This window comes from Lepisma saccharinum, chromosome 13 (assembly GCF_977018435.1).
Source record: "Lepisma saccharinum chromosome 13, izLepSacc3.1, whole genome shotgun sequence".
Classification (NCBI taxonomy): domain Eukaryota; kingdom Metazoa; phylum Arthropoda; class Insecta; order Zygentoma; family Lepismatidae; genus Lepisma; species Lepisma saccharinum.
This window is the reverse complement of record NC_139241.1, coordinates 65287604-65310077: the sequence shown is the minus strand read 5'-3', so window position 1 is coordinate 65310077 and position 22474 is coordinate 65287604. Positions and strand designations below refer to the sequence as shown.

Here is a 22474-nt window from a genome sequence, read left to right as displayed (position 1 = left end):
TGTATTCTAAACGCATAAGTAAAGTATACCCTTGTACATTACAATGGAGGATGTGGCGTTAGGAACCCACACATTCACAATCCTGGCCATTTTGCAGAGGTGTGATCAGTACCACGCTCCGACCGCTCCCCCCGTGGGTACCCGTTTCTTAGAGGCGGGATGAACCCCAGAGCCGCTTCATGTAGAGACATTGCTGGAAATATTCCGCACCTGAAATCGCACACTCCGGGAATCGAATCCGGCTGTTCCGCGTGGCAGTCAGACACCCTATTACGGCTTTACTGATATATTCTAGAGTGTGAATTTCTCATCACGTGGCGGTTACAAGCAGCTCTAGCTAGATAATGGCTATGAAGAATACAATCGTGATTAAACTCCCGTATATTTCTTATGCAGAACGAAAGCGTTTTATCTTTAACCTTTCCACTATTCAGACCAGACACCCATGACACTCCCTAATATAAACTTATACTAGTACTAGTATATGCTCGACCACATAACAAATATTTGATAATCCCTTCCAAATTAACACATACCAATTAATACGCTCCCCTCATTTTAGCAAGCTAAACACCCTCCAACGCCGAACTCTCCCCATACAATGCAAATCGCCATCAACCCTGTCATTATCAGCCACCGCAACCAGTGGAACAGCTAACCCCAGTAAGATGTACCAGACTCAGACATCCCCAGCAGCCATCTCCCCCCTGGACACAGAAAGGAACTTGGCTACCGGAAAATGCTACCAGAGAATAACACTGCTTCGCAGTAAATGTCAGAAAGGAGAAGAGGTAACTGAGAGATGGAAAACTTGCTCTGTCCAAACTGTCTTCTTCTACCCATCTTTTTAAACTTGTGATAGTGAGCCCCATTCCTGAAGAATACCTGGATCGCATCCCGAGGCTCCAAGAATCCATATAAGTATTTATGCCCCTACCAGTGCTTCTCCATGCATACCCTCTCACAGACTAACCTTATTACATCAACACATTAACCACTGACTTGCATTTGTTTTAAGTCAACTCAATCAGGACTGGACCTACAGTTTAAACTGGGATCCGAAGCACTATGTGCCTCCGCTGGGTATCGAATCTGGCAAGGCAACGACGTTATCCATACACAACCGGGGAGGCACGTAACCACCTTGTATACCTATATTTCCTTTTATACGTACTTAAAAGTTTTAATATCTATATTATCTCGACGTACTTGTACCTCGGTAAAGTGGTCCATTCTCTTGTGTACAAGAAAGAAGAATGCGAAAGTTCGTAAACATTCGCGGAAAAGATGTTTAGGGTTTAGTTTCAGGTACCTGGGCATAAGCGCACATGTCCGAATGTATGCGGGTGACAACTGGGCATCTTCAGCTCCCCCCTTTTTTGTTTACTGAGTGGTGTAGATATAATGTGTAAAGTTCTGTGCTTGAATCCGGTGCGTAACAATATTTTTGTTAAGTAAATGCAAAGAATGCCAGCACCAAGAACTTGCAGGTGAACAGAACTGCTTATGAAGCATCTGTTTTAGAAGAACGAAGGGCGTTCCATTGATTCCTGCGAAACCCATTCCTCTTCTGCTTTCCCACTTTTCATTTGGCTCTTCGCGGCTGGTCCTCGTGCAGCATGACAACGACTGACAGCGGGAGCAGAATTTTAATCAATTTGACGCCGGATTCTCCAACTCCTCTTTCTGAGAGAGAGAGAGAGAGAGAGAGAGAGAGAGAGTTTCCATTTCCCTTATTTTACATTGGTTTACTGCCTCTTTAGGCAAATCGTGATTATCATGATTAGGGCCAAGATTATTACGTAATTACATGTTTTCCTCTGTTAACATTTTTAGATCGAATCAGCGAAATGGCGATTCGTGCCAAGTTGAGCTTAAAACGTGCATATACCCTTCAGTAAAAAAGTTCCCGGAATTTGGCTGGTTAAAGTCCCACATTGGAGGTATCGAGAATTCATTTTGTCCGTAGGATGACAGTACTGAACTGAATGACCACGCAGAGGGGTAGAGTAATCTTTCCATCAGTTTGTGCACAGCAGCTGTTTACGTTAGTTGTATTGACGAGTGTCCTGCGATTTGCAGAATGGAGACAAATATCGAGCAACGAATTTGTTTGAAATTTTGTGTTGCCAACGGACTGTTGTGTGCTGAATCGTTGAAAATGCTACAAAAGGCCTTTGGTGATTCGTGTCTGTCCAAAACGCAAGCGTATGCATGGTACAAGGCTTGCAAAGAAGGCAGAGAAGTTGTTGCTGATTTGCCCCGTTCTGGTCGACTTTCCACGTCGAAAAAATCAGGACAATGGTGCTTGAAAATCGGCGTGTGAGAGTGAGAGAGATGGCTCTTGAGCTTGACATATCACACATGTCCGTTCACAACTTTTTGACTGATGTGTTAGGCATGAAACGCGTCGCGGCACGACTTGTTCCGAAGGAGCTGAATTTCCTGCAAAAAGCACATCGCAGGGATGTTGCTGAAGACATGATTTCGCGAGCCTCTAGTGACACAACCTTCATAAAACGCATCATAACTGGTGATGAGACATGGGTGTATGAGTATGACATGCAAACAGGTCAACAATCTTCGGAATGGCGCTTCGAAAATGAACCAAACCCCAAAAAACCACGCCAAAGTCGCTCAGAAATTAAGGTCATGCTCATTGTTTTCTTTGATTATCGTGATGTTGTGCACTCAGAATTCCTTCCAGCGGAACACACTGTGAATAAAGAGTTTTATGTGACCGTTATGAGGCGTCTGCGAGAGAATGTTCGCCGGAAAACACCAGAATTATGGAAAAACGATTCTTGGATTTTGCACCACGATAATGCGTCGTCGCACACGTCGACTCTTGTTCGCGAGTTTTTGGCTAAAAACTCAACACATGTCCTCCCCCAGGCCCAATATTCTCCAGATATGGCTCCGTGTGATTTTTTATCTTTCCGCGACTCAAGTTACCACTTCGGGGAAGGCGTTTTGAATCAATTGAATCCATTAAAGGAACTTCGCAGAAGGAACTGAGGGCGATACCGTCTTCTGCATTTGAAAAGTGTTTTGAAGACTGGGTTAAGCGTGTGTTGCATCTGATGGGGCCTATTTTGAAGGCGACAAAATAAATGTTGATGATTAACGACGTATTTTGGGTTTTATTCACAAATTCCGGGTACTTTTTGTACGTAGTAGTGTTTACATATTTAACTCATACGTACATATATTTACACATTCTCCTCCATAAGTACATAATGTTTAAAAAACATAGACAATATTAAGGCACATGTTGCTTGCGTCATTTGACAACATTTAGACCTTCTAGTGTTGCCAGTTAAGGTGATATGCTCCTAGAATGGCACTTTTTCACTTAAGCCAATCGCCTGTCCCAAACCCATCAAATGCTGCACATGGCCCACATTGGTCGCAAATGGCAGATTAACATGGCATCAGTCATCAGACGTCGATACTTTCTTTATATTTTTCTCACTTAAAAGTGCATTTCTGGAAAATTTTAAACGCCGCCTTCCGCCAGATATTAATTTATAGGATTTTCTGTATGGAGTGAACTGATAATGTTAAGCATTGAAAAAATATCTCATTGGATAACTCAGAAAACCCAGTGTAAATATATCTTACGGTTTTCATGTTACAGCCAATCAAAGTTTGGGTTGCGCTACTTTTGAAACACACTCTACTATGGCTCAGCCGATACCCACCGATTCTTTCCCCCTGTTTTGGTCTTTCCGGGGTCCGCAAAAATGACGCGTGACACTTTCGCGGAGTATCCTTGAAATTATGCAAAATTCAAACTTCCTTTTTATTTTGTACTAGTTTTGTGTGTAAAAATGAATTGTGTGATTACATAACGGGTATCTTAATATTCTGATGTTAATTCTTGAATATTTTAAAGCGATACTCTTGGTAAATTGATGCATATAATTGGAATGGAATACTTACTAACAAATAATCAATATTTTGAAATGTTCATATTTAATACGCATATATACACGACGGAATGTATGGCTCAGAACAGACAGCATTGAAATTGTTCACTCAACAATTGCTTCTCTAGAAAGAGTGGAAGGATCAGTTGAAGATGCGGTGAAGAAAAAGATGTCTTCCGTTTTGGAGAAACTCTCCATGGTACAGGGCGCGTGAAATACAGAGAGAAATAGAGTGTGTGAGGGAAAACAACATATGACGTATAAAGAAAGAGACAGGGGTAAGGAAAGAAGACAGGCAAGAATGGAGAGGGTGAGTGACGACAGACATATATCTAGAGAGAGAGAGATAAGTATAGATAGATGAATAGAGGAGAGAGAGAGAGAGAGAGAGAGAGAGAGAGAGAGAGAGAGAGAGAGAGAGAGTTGAGAGAGGTAAGTAAAGTGAGACAAATAGGGTGGTTTAGGGTAGTCCCGACACTTCGTAAGCTTTTCTTTCGAGCCTTCTCTCTTTCTCTCTAATTAGCTTAGAGATATGACAAGTGCACCTTAGTGAGGACAAGTGTCTAATGTTTCCTACTGCTTAGATTAATTTCATTGGCTATACATTTGAACACCTTCAGGTGTTTGTTTATGCTTAGCATGTAGGGAGTACCACAAACTACCCTATATAGATGAGTAAAGATAGACAATTAGAAATTAGTGATAGATAGAAAGAGAGATATACATAAAGTTTAGTCAAGTGAGCTGAACTGAAAATTCAGACACAGAAAGAGGAAGGGAGGGTGAAAGAACAAAGATATAATAGAGACAGACAGTGAGAAGCAAAGTGAGACAATTAGAAAGTAGAAATAAAAAGAGAGACATGTATAGATAGAGATAAGTTGAGACGAATTGAAAACAGAGAGAGAGAGGGGAATAGATGAGAGAAGGGAGAAATCCTATAATAAAAACAGGTAAGCAAAGTGAGATAATTGGAAAAGTAGAGAGAAAGAGAAAGAGATAGTGAGAGAAGACAGATATCCTATAATAAAAAGAGGTAAGCAAAGTGAGGCAATTGGAAAAGTAGAGAGAGAGAGAAAGAGATAGTGAGAGAAGACAGATATTCTACAATAAAAAGAGGTAAGCAAAGTGAGACAATTGGAAAAGTATAGAGAGAGAGGGGAATAGATGAGAGAAGAGAGAAATCCTATAATAAAAACAGGTAAGCAAAGTGAAGCAATTGGAAAAAGTATAGAGAGAGAGAGAAAGAGATAGTGAGAGAAGAGAGAAATACTATAATAAAAAGAGGCAAGCAAAGTGAGACAATTGGAAAAGTAGAGAGCGAGAGAAAGAGATAGTGAGAAAAGAGAGAAATTCTATAATAAAAAGAGGTAAGCAAATTGAGACAATTGGAAAAGTGGAGAGAGAGAGAGAGAGAAAGAGATAGTGAGAGAAGAGATAAATCCTATAATGAAAAGAGGAAAGCAAAGTGAGGCAATTAGAAAAGTAGAGAGAGAGAGAGAAGAGAAAAACAAATAGAAATAAGAAAGATAAGCGAAGTGAGTAGAACAGAAATAGAAAGAAGAATGGTGGGTGGCGGTGAGGATGAGAGAAGAGTGAGTTACAGGGCATAAAAAGAGATCCAGAAGGATCGAAACAGAGAGAGAGAGAGAAAGAGACAGAAGAGAGTTAATCCAGCCCCTAGGAGAAGTCACCAAACTCAGATCCTGTCCTTCCCGGAAGAACCACCCAGGTCCCTGGCGAAGTAGGGCGCTTGGAATCCTGCCCCTGGACCCGATCCACGGGTTCATCCCGAGGGCATCACATCCTTATCTTTTCCACTCCATTTCCCAGGAACTTCACAAAGAATCGAGATGGAGAAGAGAAAAAAAAGCGGAGGGATCGACGATTGCAGCGGTCGTTTCTCGGTATTCACTTCGCCTTCTTGGCTCTTCCTCCGGGATATTCCCTTCCCTGCAGTTTAAGGACAGCAACTGCCCCTCCTTAGTGGAAACTTATCGGAGTGGAATATTTCCTCTTTCACGACTATATCGGTCCACGCCAGACGGTGCAATTGTCGTTCTGTGTCCTCCGACTCCATTCAGATCATTCCCGGTCGCAATTTGGTAGATATGATGTATCCTCTGTGTGTATTTCTATCTTCTTTTCGCATCGTCGTTTCTCCGTTTTTGATTCCATCTCCATTTTATGTCCCTATTACTGTCTGCGTGTCATTTCTCTCCCATTGCTTGTTTTTAGTGTAGTTCAGTCGGTAGGGCATCTGACTGGTACGCGGGAAACCCGGTCCGATACACGAGGTGGATGTTCTTTGGTTGCAATTTTCCCGTTAATGAGACGCTCAGTAGTACAGTATAAATTGTATATTAAGTATTCAAGGAAAAGAGGTTATGTTTTAAACTACCACAATAAGTGACATTTGACACTTGATTGTTGTAATTTGGGGAGGGGGGGCAGATACGGTATGCGCCAAAATATACAGTACTGAAACTCGCGCATCTCGAACACGTGGTTGCGTTTGTCGACGGGGCATAGCTCCAGCTGCACGTGTTCGCAGTAGTGAAAAGGAAGTTGTGTTGTGCAGTTGTTGTTGGAAATGGGTCTCTCGACGGAGGAAAAGTATTCATAGTTGAGCATTATTTCCGCTCATACGGAAACGGTCGTGAAGGTGGATCGAGTTTGAATAAGGTGACTGGTCTATATGCAACACAAATCACAATCGTCCACTCCACATACCCTAACCTAACCTTAGGTTTCCTGAAAGTTATGCAACCCAAGAGGCACGATTGTTATTTGGGTTGCATATAGACCAGTCACTATATTGTAACATGTCTTATACTTTTCATCATCTTTTCATTTCAGTACTGTATATTTTGGCGCTACTTCTGAGAAATAATACCCATATTACTAACATTTACTACAATTAAGTAAATTAACGAAGAGCCGCGGTGATCTAATCGGTAGGGCGTCTGACTGCCACGCGGGAGACACGGGTGCGATCCACGGAGTGGGCGATCTGAGGTCGGAATTTTCTCGGCCTTTGGGACTCATCCAGCCTCAAATCAATGGGTATACCTGGGGACAACTCCAGGGGGTAAAGGCGGCCGGAGCGTGAAGCTGATCACATCACCTCCAAAGTGGCCTACATAGAGAATCTGTGTAGGCCCCAATGACTAATAATTAGGTGTGGAAAATTTGTATTCTTGGTCTGAGTGATGTTGGAAAAGTCCGGGAACTCTCTCTCCATTTCTCATTTCTGTACCATTTTTAATTCCTCCTATTTATTTCTTTGTGCATTTATCTCTACATTCTATTAATTTATCCCTCACTCATTCCATTCAATTTTCCCCTTCTGTATTTCACTACACCTCTCTTTCAATTTCCCTTCTGGATATTTTCACCGCCCAATTTCCTCTTCCCTCTTTCATATTCTCTTTCCATTTCTCTATTGTTTCTCTTTTTCTTTCTTATATTCCCATTCTCTCCTTTTAATGTTTTTTCTCAAAATTATTGTTTTACCATGCATTGGGACGTCGAGGTGGGGGCTGCAGCGACATGAATCACGCCAGTACGCTCCTATATCTATGAAATGACTACAAGAAGGAAGATCAAATAATAATAGACACAAACTAAATGCACCGTCGTCGCCTTGTAAGCAAGAGATCCCGAGTTCGATACCCGGTGGAGGCATTCCACGAAAAGTGGCCATACTCCATGTAAATAACAAGAAATGAATCAATGTGGAAATTATTACTGTTTTCAATTGCATTAAGATTTAAATACTCGTATTTGCGAACGCATATAATTTGCATATTTCACCAACAAAAAATATTAGCATCTGTAGCGTATAAGCTTCACAGACTAATGAAGTCAAACTTAACTACATTGTTAAAGCGTGATACGTACATGTAACACGTTTTCGATAATGTCGGCTATGTCATCATACTCAAGTTTTCTTTTACTTGTTAGCAGACACCACAAAGTACTTCATAATTCTATGAAATCAGTTCATGCCTTTCTGTGCATGACGTGGACTTAAATACGAACTCGCATGATCACAAGAAGCCAGCCACAAAAATGATTCCGTACGAAATGACAGGCAAAAAGACAAATCGAAAAAGCAGAACGGAATATAAACAACTTCCTTGCTCTCGCGCTTTGGTCCAGCTGACAGGGCAGAGAACCTCTACAGGGCCGCGTAAGTCCCCAATCTTGTCACGTACCCAATTCTCCATTCCTCGAATGGAAAAACGATAAGCCTGTTGGCAGAAGATAAAATTGTAATTCTGGAATGGAATTAGCAGCTTAAGGCTTTATCGGACGCCGGCCACCTGCTTACGCGGTTCTAATCTTCCCTGGACTCAGATATATATTGGAGAGGGATGCTGTGGTCCAGCGTCCCTACGATCCAATCAGCGACGTCTTCAGATCTAAGCTTTGGTTACTCCACAACGAGTAGCATGCGGTACGATTTCATGTTTACAAATTTAAGATTCTAAGTATTAAAAATATATTTGTACTGTTCTTATTTATACATACTACTCAAATTATACGAACCTTAAAACTCCGACAAAAGTTGTATGATTACTGTATGTAGTTCAAATTTAAACAAGGTATCAATTATAATTTACAGAACAACCTCAATGCTGCAACACTGATCAAGTGAACTTCAAAACGCCAAAACAGTGGATTCTTGCCCTCTACAAGCCTAGAACGAATAGAAATTCTACGCCAAATGAAAATTCAATATATCTATGTATGCTTACCACACCATCAAGTTTAGGGAAGGTGGGAAGGAATTCGACACAGGCCTCAGTTCGCAAAGGCAGATGGGTGGAAAGACTTTCGTAGTGGCACATGTGTGACTGCACGTCCATCTCAAAGGTTCTTCTTCATGAGCTACATGAAAACTAACTCAGACTAGATCTGCAATTGGTCTATCTTAAAATGCGGAAAACTTGTGCAACCATACACGAAGAAATATACTAGATAAAGAAATATAGCCAAATTAAAGCATTCATTTGACTCTCCATTGTAATTGAAGTTGATTCAACAAAGTCGAAAACAAATACAGAAGCTTTTTAGAGGTAAAAATAAGGGAAAACGTGTTTTATTTCCCTGCTTTCTCCAGGGCAGTGTAAACGGTGGTGTTATATACCGTAGAGACAAGGTCACTTGCAAATACTCTGAGTACTTTGCGAGAAATCGAAGGCCATTTCGACCCGCACGGTAAATCGACTGGCAAATGTTCCGCAAAACCAACCACCAAAGTTTTACATTTATAGCTCTAACAGTTCCCGAGATATCTGCGAGCGCCGCCTGTAAATTAATGGCCACCGCCGGCCAGCAACAAATGCGATCTGGCGGAAGCCGTGGAAGGGGCCCACTGCTATTTATCCCAGGCGTCCCGGAGGTCTCCCGAAACCAGAAGCTCGGAACGGGAGCGGGAGGGAAATTATCCCGAAACCGTGACGTATGTTCTCTGCAGTGGTGCCCGCTTGTTTCGGCGATTGTTCGGAGTCCTAACGCCTACGGGAGAAATTTTGAGGTTCGTTTGTAGCAGAGAACATGCACACACGGAGGGGTAAAGAGACAGAAATTAAGACAGAGAAATCATGATGGAAAGAGAGGAAGAAAGAGATTACAGAAAGAAGAGAATAAACAGAGAGAAAAGGAAAGCGAGGAGTACAGATACACGGTAAGAAAGAAGGTGAAGATATGTTCAAAGATAGAGTGAAACAGGAGAAACATTGAGAGACAAAGGGGATAAGAGAAAAAGAGCGAGAAACAGAGAAAGGAAAAGAAAGACAGTGAGAGAGACAGAGGGGGAAGAGAATGGGAGAAGGAAAGAAACAGGTAAAGATAGATGCAGAATGGGGACAGAGGGAGGACAGAATAATAGAAGGAAAGAAAGAGAGAGGAAGTGAGCGAAAGATATAGACAGAGAGAGGAAGAGGCAGCGAGAATAAGAGTGAGAGAAGGAAAGATACAAAGAAAGAAATAAGATAGAAAGAGAGAGTGAGTGTAACAGAGGACGAAAAAGAGAATGATATATATTGAGGAGAAAAGAGAGTGAGAATGGGAAATGATAGAGAAAGAGTTGGGAAAAATACTAAGTGAAGGAAAAAAGAGAGAGGGAGAGAGAGAGAGAGTGAAAGAAGAAGAGTGAGCGAAACACACAGAAAGAGAGAGAGAGGGGACGAGAGGCATCGGGAGAAATATAAAGAGAATGTAGAAAGGAAGAACGAAAGAGAGGCAGACCGGGAGAAGGAAGATGATAGAAAGAAGGGAAAAGAGACACACTTAATTTCTATAAAAAAATAAGTATTGTTGACAGTTTCCAACTTCAAAACTTTCGAGTTGATACTTCGATTCATGCCCAATTCACAGACTGCCTGAATTCCTTCCCGATTCATCGATCATGACCCCCGCCGGAGTGTGACACGTGCAGTCTTATCGAAATACGCGCCCACCTCCCCGGAGGAAGTACATTACCACTCCGCCCACAAGCACCTTTGTACAGACAACGTGGGCAAGCTTTTGGAGTCCCATGTTCTGTGAGATCAGCGGAAGACATAAGAATCCCAGAGCCTAACCTAACCTAACCTAACCTAACCCAAACGCAGTCGAGTTGGCAAAGATATTGCTAGAAGATGCAGAACATTACGACAGTTTACAGGTTACGGCCGAACTTCACATGGACACGAAGAGGAGGAAGGCTTGTCAGAATGATTGGCTTAGCGTTGGCTCGGTACGAGACAGATAATGACATCGGGAAACTTCTCAAGAATCTCTGCTATATGATGAAACTGCAGTAAAGGTTGGCTTGTGGGACCAGACGGCGTGCAAATTGCAACGAGAATAGATGACATATCGGTGCGACCTCTTACAATCAAGAAAGTGGGGAGGGGAGGGGTGAAATCTATGAATTGGGAAGAGGTTATGCACGTGAAGAGAAAGCTGCACGTGTCACACTCTGCTGGGGGGTCATGATCGGTGAATCGGGAAGGTATTCAGGCAGTCTGTGAATTGGGAATCTATGAACTGAGAAGACACCATACTTTCACTAGAATTGAGGAGCTGTATCTTTGCGGGTGGCCTTGGCTGCTCCGCGCAGAGTGTGAGAGAGATACATTTATGTAGTTGCCACCTACTCGCCCTTTGGGTGGTCGACAGCAAGGACAGAACGCAAGGATAATGACGCGCAGCCGGTAGCTCCTCCCCTTGCTACTGCGCAGCCAGGCTTGGGCAGGCTTCACCCGCAAAGATACAGCTCGTCAACTCTAGTGAATGCTGCGCATTGAACTTTGCCACATCGGTCCTGGTGACCAGCTAATCTTAAGACCAATTTCCCTCTGCTCTCTTGCTTTCGAGACCAGAGTTTGTAACAAACCCTTTGCTTACACCCCCGCCCCCGGAATATTCTCACGATCTTGGGTCAACAATGAAAATCTTTGATCTCCCCGGGATCGAACTCGGGACCGTTCGAATCAGAAGCAAAGCGCTAACGTTTTGGCTACGCGGAAGCTCAGCCTTTATTGCTCTGGATCCAAAGTGGTTCAGTGGGTAGGGTGTTTCATTGATTCGTTTGGTTTACTTTACTTTACTTTTCTGTCACCTTTGGCTAATCGAGAAGATGATGTGATGAAATTGATGACGGGACACTCCCTCATGCCCAGGCCGGGATTGCAATCCGGGACGCCTGTCTTCGAAGCGTGCTGTGCTAACCGCTCAGGCAAGGAGATCGGCAGGTAAGGCGTTTGACTGCCACGAGGGAGAAGCTGGTTCGATTATGGGGGTAGTTTATTTAAGGCATGGAAGCAGATCTTGGGATCATCTAAAACCCGACCGGCCAAAGAATGAACATGAGTAAACCCAGACTTTCTGCCTCTAGTTCAAGAGGAAAGAGGAGTGTTGCTACACGCCTGATTTTTGTCAAGTCGTACACGATACCTTTTCCTGTCAACAAAATGCCTTCGCTCGCTACTCGGCGGCAACCTTTAGGCTTCGCCGTGCTTGACCTTATTGAGGGCGCCACCTGTTTCGAAAACGAATCGAAACGAAAAATTTGGCAACGGAGAATACCACGAGAATTTCCCCTCACAACGGCAACTGGACCAAGCCGATTGGTTCAGAGGTTCATGTGACCCTCCCTGGCCTTCGACGGAGAACACAAAAATAGAATTTTCAAGTTCGTTCCTTCGCCGAACAGGTTTTAGCTTCTAATAAATGGGTACCAGTGGCGGGGAGGGGGTGAAGGCGACAGGAGGGTGGTGGTGATCACATTTCCTCGATATTTGGCCGATATCCACATCCCCTCATGGCCAATGAGCACGGGGAACTTTACCATATCTTATATTAACGCACCACGTTTTGTTCTCAATCATAGGATGACGTCATGCTTATCCTAGAGGCTAGAGAAGCAGATAGTGACCTACCTTCTTGTCCCGGCTACTTCCACCACTTTGCATCGACTGCGGCTCCACCACGCCGGCTGCAGCGTCCAGTAAGACGAGGACGCACTTCGGGCCCAGCCCTCCTCTGGGAACAACAACACCTGCGGACAGACAGACGGACAGGATTAGCTCCAATGGGAAAAATGGTCTCAGATTAGTACCAAAGTTCAAGTAAAACTATTTGATCTAGCTTAGATCTTCAAGGTAATTCTGAAAGTCCTTTTAAAGAGAAAGAAATGCATTATGAACGATCAGCCCGGTACGAGTGCCAACCCGAGAATTAAAACCGTTAATCGGTGTTTCTCCACAACGACCATCTGTTTACCTTGAACGGCCAGAACCATCTTGATTACGCTCCGCAACTTCTACCATACACTCTTATTCTGATGAGCTCTGCATTGCAACTGAGCGCTAGTTTGGTACAGTGCCGAGTTGTGCTGAGTTGCGCTGAGTCCTGCCGACCGTTCATAATGGGTTTCTGACTATAAAATGGACTGAAAGGGTAAAAAAAACAAAAAAAAAAACTCTAGAACTTGACACTCACTTTGACCTTGTTCAGGCCAAGATTGGAACATTCGGTGGCGACATTGCGGGTCGGCCTCTCAAAGCGGTTATTCCCAGTAAGCATGCATGATTTCGCACCCACAGATCATGTACTGTTCTACAAACTTAGTTTAAGACGCAGGTTCGACCAGGACTAGAACCCGGGTCTTTGGAAAACCGTGACATTGCCAGACCACCTGAATCCATTGCTTAGTTGGTAGCGCAATGACACGGTTTGCCAGAAATCCGGATTCGAATCCTAGCCCAGCCTTCATTATAATGTTTCTACAACACAGGGCAGTCTACCTTTGTTTGGACGTCCCGAACGGCATAGTGGTAACGTTGACGCCTTGTAACCAAAGGGGCCTGGGTTCGATACCCAGTGGAAGCACAGAGTGGTTCAGATCCCACTTTAAACTGTAGCTCAGGTCCCGATTAGCCTATGTGCGCACAAAGTGGCTTAAAATAAACTCAATAACAGAAGAGTTTGATTGATTTAGCTATTGGCTAAAAGTAATTAATGTAATGTATTACCACTGGTACGTAACTTGTTATAGAAAACATTAATTTTTTTAACGCTTACTTTATACTCAAATAGAAAAATCGGGACAGGTATCCAAACAACTGTGCAGTGTGCCTATGCCGAGATCAAACCTGGCACTCCTAGATTACAAGGCTGTACATTAACCACTACATCATCATAGAAGTCCTATCTGATAACTTGTAAAATTTGACGTCACACATCTTTCAGCATCGCAATTTAACCTCGATTTCACCCTCTTTATAAAGTAAAGAGGCGACCGTGGTTGGAACTTTAGTTCAATGGGCAACGAACTTAATAGTTAATGCACTTCGAATTCTCGTAATAAGCGACGGAGCTGAAATCGCTGCTTCCAGGCTCCATCCCAGGCTGAAATACTGAAAGACCTCAGCTCCTTTCCACCGATCCCATCCATTCCTGGCCGACGACAAAAGTTGTGGCAAATTGAATTCGAATGCTCTATTAATTTTAATCCGTCTCCCTAATTAACTCCTCTGCCACACAACCGATTCTCAGCATGTCCTCCAGGAGGTTTGCCAGTGTTGCCAACTCGGAGATCAAAAAAAGAGCCCAGGGAAGGCCGAAATTCTTGATAGAAAGAGCCACTCTGGATACATGTTGATTCCCATCCCGATTCCGATGCAGGCAGATATGGGGGCCTTTTTCTAAGATGGCGGACACACGAAAATTAAACCTCTACATATCTCTACCATGATGCAGTGCTGAAACTCAAAATATACACTTCAAGTCATCTGGTCGCCGATGAAAGAAGCAACATTGAAAATCACACCACAACTCACTTCCTAGTCATCTGACGTAAAAATGTAAAGCGACTAAAATTATAGACCATGAAATTTCCTAAACGAAACTCTAAATATTTGCAAATTGCCACCTTTCTGAAGTTACTGCAATTTTCCAGCCTATTTGGCTATTGATAATGTAGGAGCACTCTAATGAATTACAACGTGTGAATTGGCAAATGGACACGTGAATGGCCACTATCATTGAAGCTTACAGCTATCATATTTTTTTACACATGGCCACCATTTAGTAAAACGTCTGCCACTCGAGAAAAAACGATTATGAATTAAATATCCCTATTACGTCACGTTTGACGAAAAATATGAAAAGACCTTTTATTTATTTTATTTATTTATTATTAAACACAACAGGCGAATGCCCAATTATAGTGTTCTATATTTCTTGCTTTGAGATTGTAAATTTAGAGTTTGATAAGAAATATTATTGTGCAGAAATGTAAATAAACGTAAAGCATGTCAACGCTAAATTATGTGTGTATACAACAGTTAACAAGCCGAGTTATAATAATACATGTTAATTGAAGAGAGTGGAATAAAATATCTAACTATTATCTACAAACATAGCCTACATGAATACAAGATTTCAATTATTAAGTACAATGCACAACGTATTTATCTTTACACTCAGTATTTCAGATCTTTACCACGATGTACAATATATATATATATATATATATATAAGGAGATACTAATTTAATATATTATAAATTACATAAAATATGGAAATAAAATAAAAACAGTATAAATCAAGGATAGAAGTTATTTACAAAATTTGCGTTTATGTTTACATTGTTGACATTTATTCTTCCATACCTTGAATAACTTTTTTGAAAGTCCCAATAGGCATGTGAAGTATGTCTAATTTTGGTTCCCTTTCGGAACATCTGTTGTACAGTTCACACATTCTCCTGATAGGTGATTTATTTATAATGTTCGATCTTCTGTTACTACAGTAAAAGAGGCCCCCTTTGGATCGTGTCTTGGAGATAGGAACACGTACGTGTATTTGTTCTAGAAGATGTTGCACTTGAATATTATTGTTCATGATTCTGTATAAGAAACAGAGCAATTGGATCTTCCTTCTTTTGCTGAGAATTTAGACTGTAGCATTTCTATTTTATGCGTGTACTTTTTGTCCTGAGGAGCCCATATTTCTGCTGCATATTCTACTTTGCTTCGGACTAAAGCGTTAAATATTATTTTCATTATTTCTTTGTTCATAAACTCATTACTCATTCGAATTGCGCTTTGTGCGCTCTCTTGTTAGAGATGAGGTTCCTCAATGTTTGTAATGTCTTTGAAAATATCACATGTAGTATTGGAGGAAGGAAAACAAGTGAGTACGTTCCGTTATTTGTAAAGTTTAGAACGCAATGCTATGTGTGCACGTGTTCTAATATTGTACAAATACTCAAAATGTTATTGTCTATTTTCTTAATAATAAACTTGGCAAGTACTGCTGTCCTTTTTCAAAGTAATTGAAAATTGACTACTAACTGTTTATGTAATCTCTGGAATGAATCTTCTTATGTAAATGTCATTCTTGTTTGATGCACGTTTACTATACTGCATGATGTCTTAGAAAGATCGTTTCGCGGGCTTACAGCAGACGACAATATGGGGGTGTGCGAGAACCAATCAGGTCCGCGAATAGCGAGCCCGGTTGCCACAGCTAGCTCGCTGCACCCTTCTGGAAGGGTGAGTGACCTCTGCCTCTTGCCACCTCGGCCTGTTTGTTCGGCTGAGGAGCAGACGACACGAGAATATCGGCAATAGTGTGCGAGCGACGTCTGCTGTTAGCCCGCGAAACGCTCTTTCTAAGGCCTCCTGCACTATAACTGGGAATTGAAACTTCTGCTTTGTTGATCTCGAAGATAAAGTATTTGTATAAGGAAGAATGCCGGATTTCGTCCCTGGAAACGCACGTTGCTAGGGACTTCAAAAAAGGGACATTTTCATCCTTAAATAAACTTGCTTATTTAGGTATTGTTAACTAAAAATGCGATTCCTTGACACTTAAAAAAAGTAACTGATTTGTCAAAAGATAATGTCATTTAATAAAAAAAAATTGAAATGAAATTTGAAAACTCAAATGAAAAGTTTCGTAAACAAAACATTAAATACAAAAAGAAAGAATTGCAAAATTTGAAGAATTAAAAATGTTTCAGTGTAGCCAATTAGAAAAGATGAGAAATCAATGCTCTCGAGAGTTCAGGTTTGTCCTCCCCTGTAAGAACAATTTTTAGTTTGTATTTTTAAATTCGATTTTCGTTTCTGGAAAAAAGGATTTTTCGATTTTTCAATTTTTCGAAAAAAAAGTAACCATGCCTGATTTGCATTTACACCTTTCATTTTCTTCGAAGTTCTTAATTGATTTTTATTTGTAGAACCATCAGCTCCCCATGTTTGGTGACGGTGTTATCAGAAGTGAGAGATATTAAAAGTCTTTGGAAAAACAAGACAAAGAGATTTCCCGCGGATTGGATGACGGGAGAGAAGAATTGAATGTTTATTGGTTGACGATTCCCGCCAGAACACTTTTCTAGTTTTTTCCTTCCATAATTACCACCAGTGTTTATCTCCTCCCAGCGAATTCCCGAGAGAGAGAGAGAGAGAGAAGGGGAAGGGGAACAGAGGAAAAATAGTTCCTGTGATTAAAAAAAGGAAAGAAACTCTTGCAATTAATTAAAAAGGTTTGAGATAACCCTGGAAGCTCTCTCTGAAGGCATTTTGCGCTTGCAGTAATTCTCGCAGATTCTGAAAATTGAGCTAACGAAGGATCAGCAAAGCGTGCTGAAGATCGAAAAATGTAGTTCTCTATTGATTTTGGGAACCGGTTAGGTATAATTCGATGAAATTTGTTCACGTCGAAGATGTCCTCTGCTTTCCGCTCTGAATGTTGTAATTACGAGGGGCGTTCAAGTCAAACCGGGACTTTTGAGATTATTAAATAAAAGAACGAATTTCAAGGAGTGGAAACTGCATTTATTTTTCGACATACTCCCCTGCTACATTGATACACTTACCCAGCGTTTAACTAATGCCTGGAAACCATCGGGATAGAAGGATTTCTCAGTACGACTGAACCATCCAAGGACAACCTGCTTCACTTCGTCATCAGTGCTGAAATGTTGACCGTACCCAGCGTGCGCAAGTGCAAATGTTCGTGAATGATCTTATTGAGCGTTTCCACGAAAGACGCTCGCAGGATTTTTTCTCAGAGCCATAGAAACTTTTATTATTAGTAATAGTAGTGCTATTATTATTGCTATTATTCTTATTATTTTTTATTACTACTACTACTACTTCTTATGTTGTATTTTTAAATTACACACATTTGTAATTTCCCTATTCTGCATATATATCTACATACAATTTGCATAACTGTATACTTAACATATTAATTCATGTCGAAAAAAAGCTGTTTTTTATAGTTAGATAACAATCAGTGTAAATAGACTGTAAGTTTAAATGTAACCATATTTAAAATAATAATAACAGTAGCGTCGATTGGGTTACAATACTGGAGGGGGGGAGGGCAAGGACAGTTTACTTGCCATTCGTAGATAAGGTTTAGCATAGTGCGGGGGAAAAGTAGCAAAGGGTGGAGGGATCGACTGCTCCACCACGCCCCTCCTAATCACCACCAATGAATATTAATAATAATAATAGTTGCTGTAACTTGCAGCCTGTCACAGAAAACAATATTTTTTTGTTATAAAATATTGCTACAATTTCACCACTCGAGTTACACTAACTAATTCTCAGAGGGAGGGCAAGTGCCTCCTCTGCGCCCCCCCCCCCCGCTCCTGCGGGCGCCTTTGGTTTCCACAGAAAGATTCGTCTCTTGTTCAATTTCACTACAGGTTATTCGTCGATCCAGGATCACGCATTCCACGCGCTGAATGCTCACAGAAATGACCGCTGTGTGTTGGAAACCAACACAACCGGGATAATCACTGATGGACGTTTACACCATTCAAATATCTTACTGCGGCTGAGGGTCTCGTCACCATACTGAGCTTGAAGTCTTCTGTGGATCTCCGCGGATCTTACGTCTTCGGTCACAAGAAACTTCATCACCACCCGCTGTTCCATGAACGCACTAACAACATTGTTCTCTGCCATCTTGCTTAACGTTCTCAGTAATAGGACAAGCTAACCACTTAGCTACTACTGCGTGTAGTTAGACAGAGTGTCAAGTTATAAAGATCTTGGTGTTCAGTTTGAAGAAAATAACAGTTTCCGAAAACACATCGATCGCATTGAAGCAGAAGGATACCGAAACCTAGGGTTTATAATGAGAATTGGAAATGACTTTAAGAAGTTAGAAACATTCCAAATGCTATACAATACCTACGTAAGGTCGAAATTGGAATACGCGTCTATCGTCTGGTCTCCACAAAACCTAAATGAAACCAGCAGAATAGGGAATGTACAAAGCAAGTTCCTTCGATTCCTAGGACTGAAAAGAGACGGCGTTTACCCAAAATATACTTCTTATCATACCCTAAAGAAATACTTCAATGTACAATCCCTAGGCGATAGAAGAAACATACATCAGTTACTATTCTTACATATACTCTTAAACAACTCATTAGACTCCTCTCAGCTGCTCTCAGAAATCCTTTTTTATGTACCATATAATAAGGTAAGACCACGGAAAGAGCTGTTTCAAGTACCGAGAGCTCAAACTAAGTCAGCCAATGCGGCAGCCACTCGGAGAATGTGTAGGTTATATAACGAAATTACAAAGACATATGATAAGATAGACATCTTCCAAAGTTTTCGAAGGTTCAAAAGGGAAACAGAAACTTACTTCCAACACCAGACTTAACTTTGTTTAGTAGTTCAGTCTCTTTATGTACAGGCGAAAGAGTCCATCCTATTTTTTTCTTTTGTGTTATTTACTAATTACTAATTACTATCATTACATCTATATATCATCGTTTATAAATGTAAGGTGAAGCTCATATGTTTTTCCTTGTTTTTTTTCTTGGTTATCATGTGTAAGTTCTAACCCCAACTGTCAGGTTAATACTTTATACTTCTTTTTCATATCTAATCTTATATTAATTTTTATATTACTGTAACACATATTATCATATTATCATAGTATTGTACCTTATGAATTCTTCTGCTTGCATATTTTGTGTACCAAACAGTGTTATAATAAAAGACACTATAAGTGGGCATTTGCCTGTAGTGCCATGCCTTTAAATAAATAAATAAATAAAAAGTACAGCAACGGCAGAATACATTGTTATATCTGTAAAATTAGAAGTCCCGGTTTGACTTGAACGCCCCTCGTACATAATAGATTTAGCTCTTTACGAGCCCGTGATTTTTCCGACATTCGAGCCAAAGAACGCATCGGACTGTGCTATGCTAACCACTACATCATGTGTCAAGGCGGTAAAACCCCGGCTCAACCATGTCGTATTGCGTGTCAGTCAACCCCTCTATTGGGAGTTCTCCTCCGTCCACTCTCTCTGCCTCTCTCATTCTTCCCTTCTATCCACTATGGACCTTCGTTAGTACATACTTCTTTTTAAATAACATTATGTAAAAGTTTACACACGTGTGATTAAAGTTCACCTTGTTAATCAACATAGCTTTCGAAGTTTGTACTGAAAGAGCGTTTTGTCACTTGCCCACAAACCATTCATGTAGTGCCAAATCATTCCTTCAGTGGAAGCATTAGTTCCAGGTAAACAGAGGAGAAAGTCCAAAAATTGCAATATGGCACATTGTTGATATTGAAATGTGAAATAATTTCTACCTATAGTACATAGTAATAGTGGAGAAAGTATATTGTTGCAGTAATTCTACACTGATAAGTAATTGTTGCAAGAAGGGACGTTTTGGCGTCTCGTTTACGTTTAAAAAATTGGGACAGACTCAAAAAAGGTAGTGTCCCTGCTAATACTGACCGCCTGGTCATCTTACTTTAAACTATCTCTCTTTCATTTCCATTTTCTCCTTCTTACATATTAAACTCTTTTATCTTTTCTCTCTAGTTTCCGTTCTATCATTTTCCTCCTCTCCTCCTCTTCTTTTCTACCCCTCTCTCCCTCTAGAGACAGTGCTACAGGGGCCAGGGGGTGGACCTCTCCTCAATCAACACGTCCACCGCCGACAACTGCAACCGCGAAAAAAAAGAATTAAATTGTGGGGCCCAGTATGTACTTTTTTGCATGGTATTTGGGTGTATAGTAAATGTGACTGCTCCCAGAAAATATTCCCACCCCCTCTTTCCCCATCTCTATTTATCTCTTCCTATTCTACCCGTTTCTCCACCTCTTCAACTCCCTCTCATCAGCTCCTCCTATCCCTCTTAAAAGGACATTGGCTCATATTCCTTCTCCAGCCTTCAATCTTTTGATCTTAATATTCTTTTGGCCTTTCGGTTATCTGTGACGTCCTGGCAAGCATATGCCACCACTAATAGTTCATAAATGTTGTTGTTTTTTAAATAGCATTAGCTTAATGAAAGAGAAAAGTTTCTTGTAGGTATCCCCCCAACATTCGCCCCGATTCACTGAGTAAAAACCGTAGAATAGTCTCATTCAGGATGGCCAGTATACCGCCCTATTAACTTTCGGGTCGCCGAATATAAGTCCATGGCTTTAACAACTGGTCTAACTACTTTTCCAAGATTATAATTGTACTAAGGGTCTCTACACAGAGTTGTTGAACGCACATACTTCTGACATACGCAAACAGCAAATGAAAACATCCACGGTAACGTTACCTTACGCGCACACTGAGCTTGCCCGAAGATACGGGCGCCGCCGAACTAACCCGACAAACAGCCGAACAGAACCGAATATCCACGAAAGCAAACGATGGTCATACGAACGTCCCGAATCGTTCTGGAGGTGTGCGCACACGGGGCCGGTCCACAACGGCTACTTGCGTCGACGTTGCTCGATGGTTCGTGCCGATTTAGAGCGGCAGAAGCCGGTTCTGTGCTGTGAGCGCGAAACTTTAGAACAGGAACTGGGAAAAGTGATTACAGACGGCAGATACCGAGATGAATCATATTATACTCAGACAGCTTTTGCCAAACGATGGGAGTGCAACCGCAGCGCGATTTATATCTCACGCTTTAGACGAAAAACACACCTTTTTCTCGCCCATCTCCCGCAAAAATGGACACCGGCCAGGGTTGCCAAAATATGAGTGACAATTTCCCTTTCCAAGGGGCAAAATTTCCCTTTTTGGACTAATTTTCTGTTCACCTAAGCAAATTATATAATAATGATAATTAGTAGTAGTAGTAGTAGTTAAGTATTCTGTCGAATTCCTTTTTCGTTTGAATAAAAAAATATGTTTTTAAAATTTCACGTTTCAGTTTCATCACTTTCTGACCAGATGTCCCAGGTTTGAATCTTGGTCAGGAATCCATTTAATCGTTAATCATCATCGTTACTATTTATCGAAAGATGCATATAAGCAACGTGCAATAAACAAATATACTAAAGGAACAGAAACAAGTAGGAATAACAAAATAAATAAATAACATAAAAATGTGAATATGAAATTCGAAATTAACATAAACTAAAAATGTTGTAAGATGACCTCGAAATTTCCCTACAATTGTGGTATTTTTCATCGAAATTCCCTTTTCCCTTTTCGGTCCGAATTTCCCTGCAAGAGGGAAATTTCCCTTCATGTGGCAACACTGACACCGGCTGGTCCCAACCACGCATCCCTTCATTTTGCCCCTTTTCCTCTACACGTGGGGAAAAAAGCCCGGATCATTAGAAATTGCGAACGTACTGGAATTTAATTTCTTGTCATTTGTTTCTTTGTTCCCTAAGTTTAATTTTGTCGCTTTGTAGAGAGAGAGAGTTCATTCAATTTGTTTTATGCTCCAGATCCATTGCAACTTTTTTTTCCCTTGCCAACAAGGAGGGTACATGACAGGCCGGTAACCGTGGTATAAAACAGGCGAGTCACTAAATTCATGTGATCGAACCTAGTCGCTTTCCGTGAAGTTAGCTTTGCTCTAGAATTAGCTATATATATTTTCACGGAAATCATTTAATTTCAGTCACATTTGCGTCAATTATTGTAAAAAGCTGATATAATTACATGTGAAACCGGTACAGTTCGTTGCAAGAACACATTAACTTTAAATTGAAGGAGTTTTGGGGACGTTGAAGCCCCCCTTTGCCC

General features: G+C 41.2%; 1 protein-coding gene across 1 annotated transcript in view; it reads right to left on the bottom strand.

Annotated features, from left to right (window-relative positions):
* LOC145996802 (uncharacterized) overlaps positions 1–22474 on the bottom strand; it is a 115554-nt gene that overhangs the window by 33490 nt on the left and 59590 nt on the right. The window contains exon 3 of the mRNA XM_083133334.1: positions 12368–12486. Coding sequence (XP_082989460.1) covers positions 12368–12486 — 119 coding nt within the window. The remainder of the gene's footprint in view (positions 1–12367; positions 12487–22474) is intronic.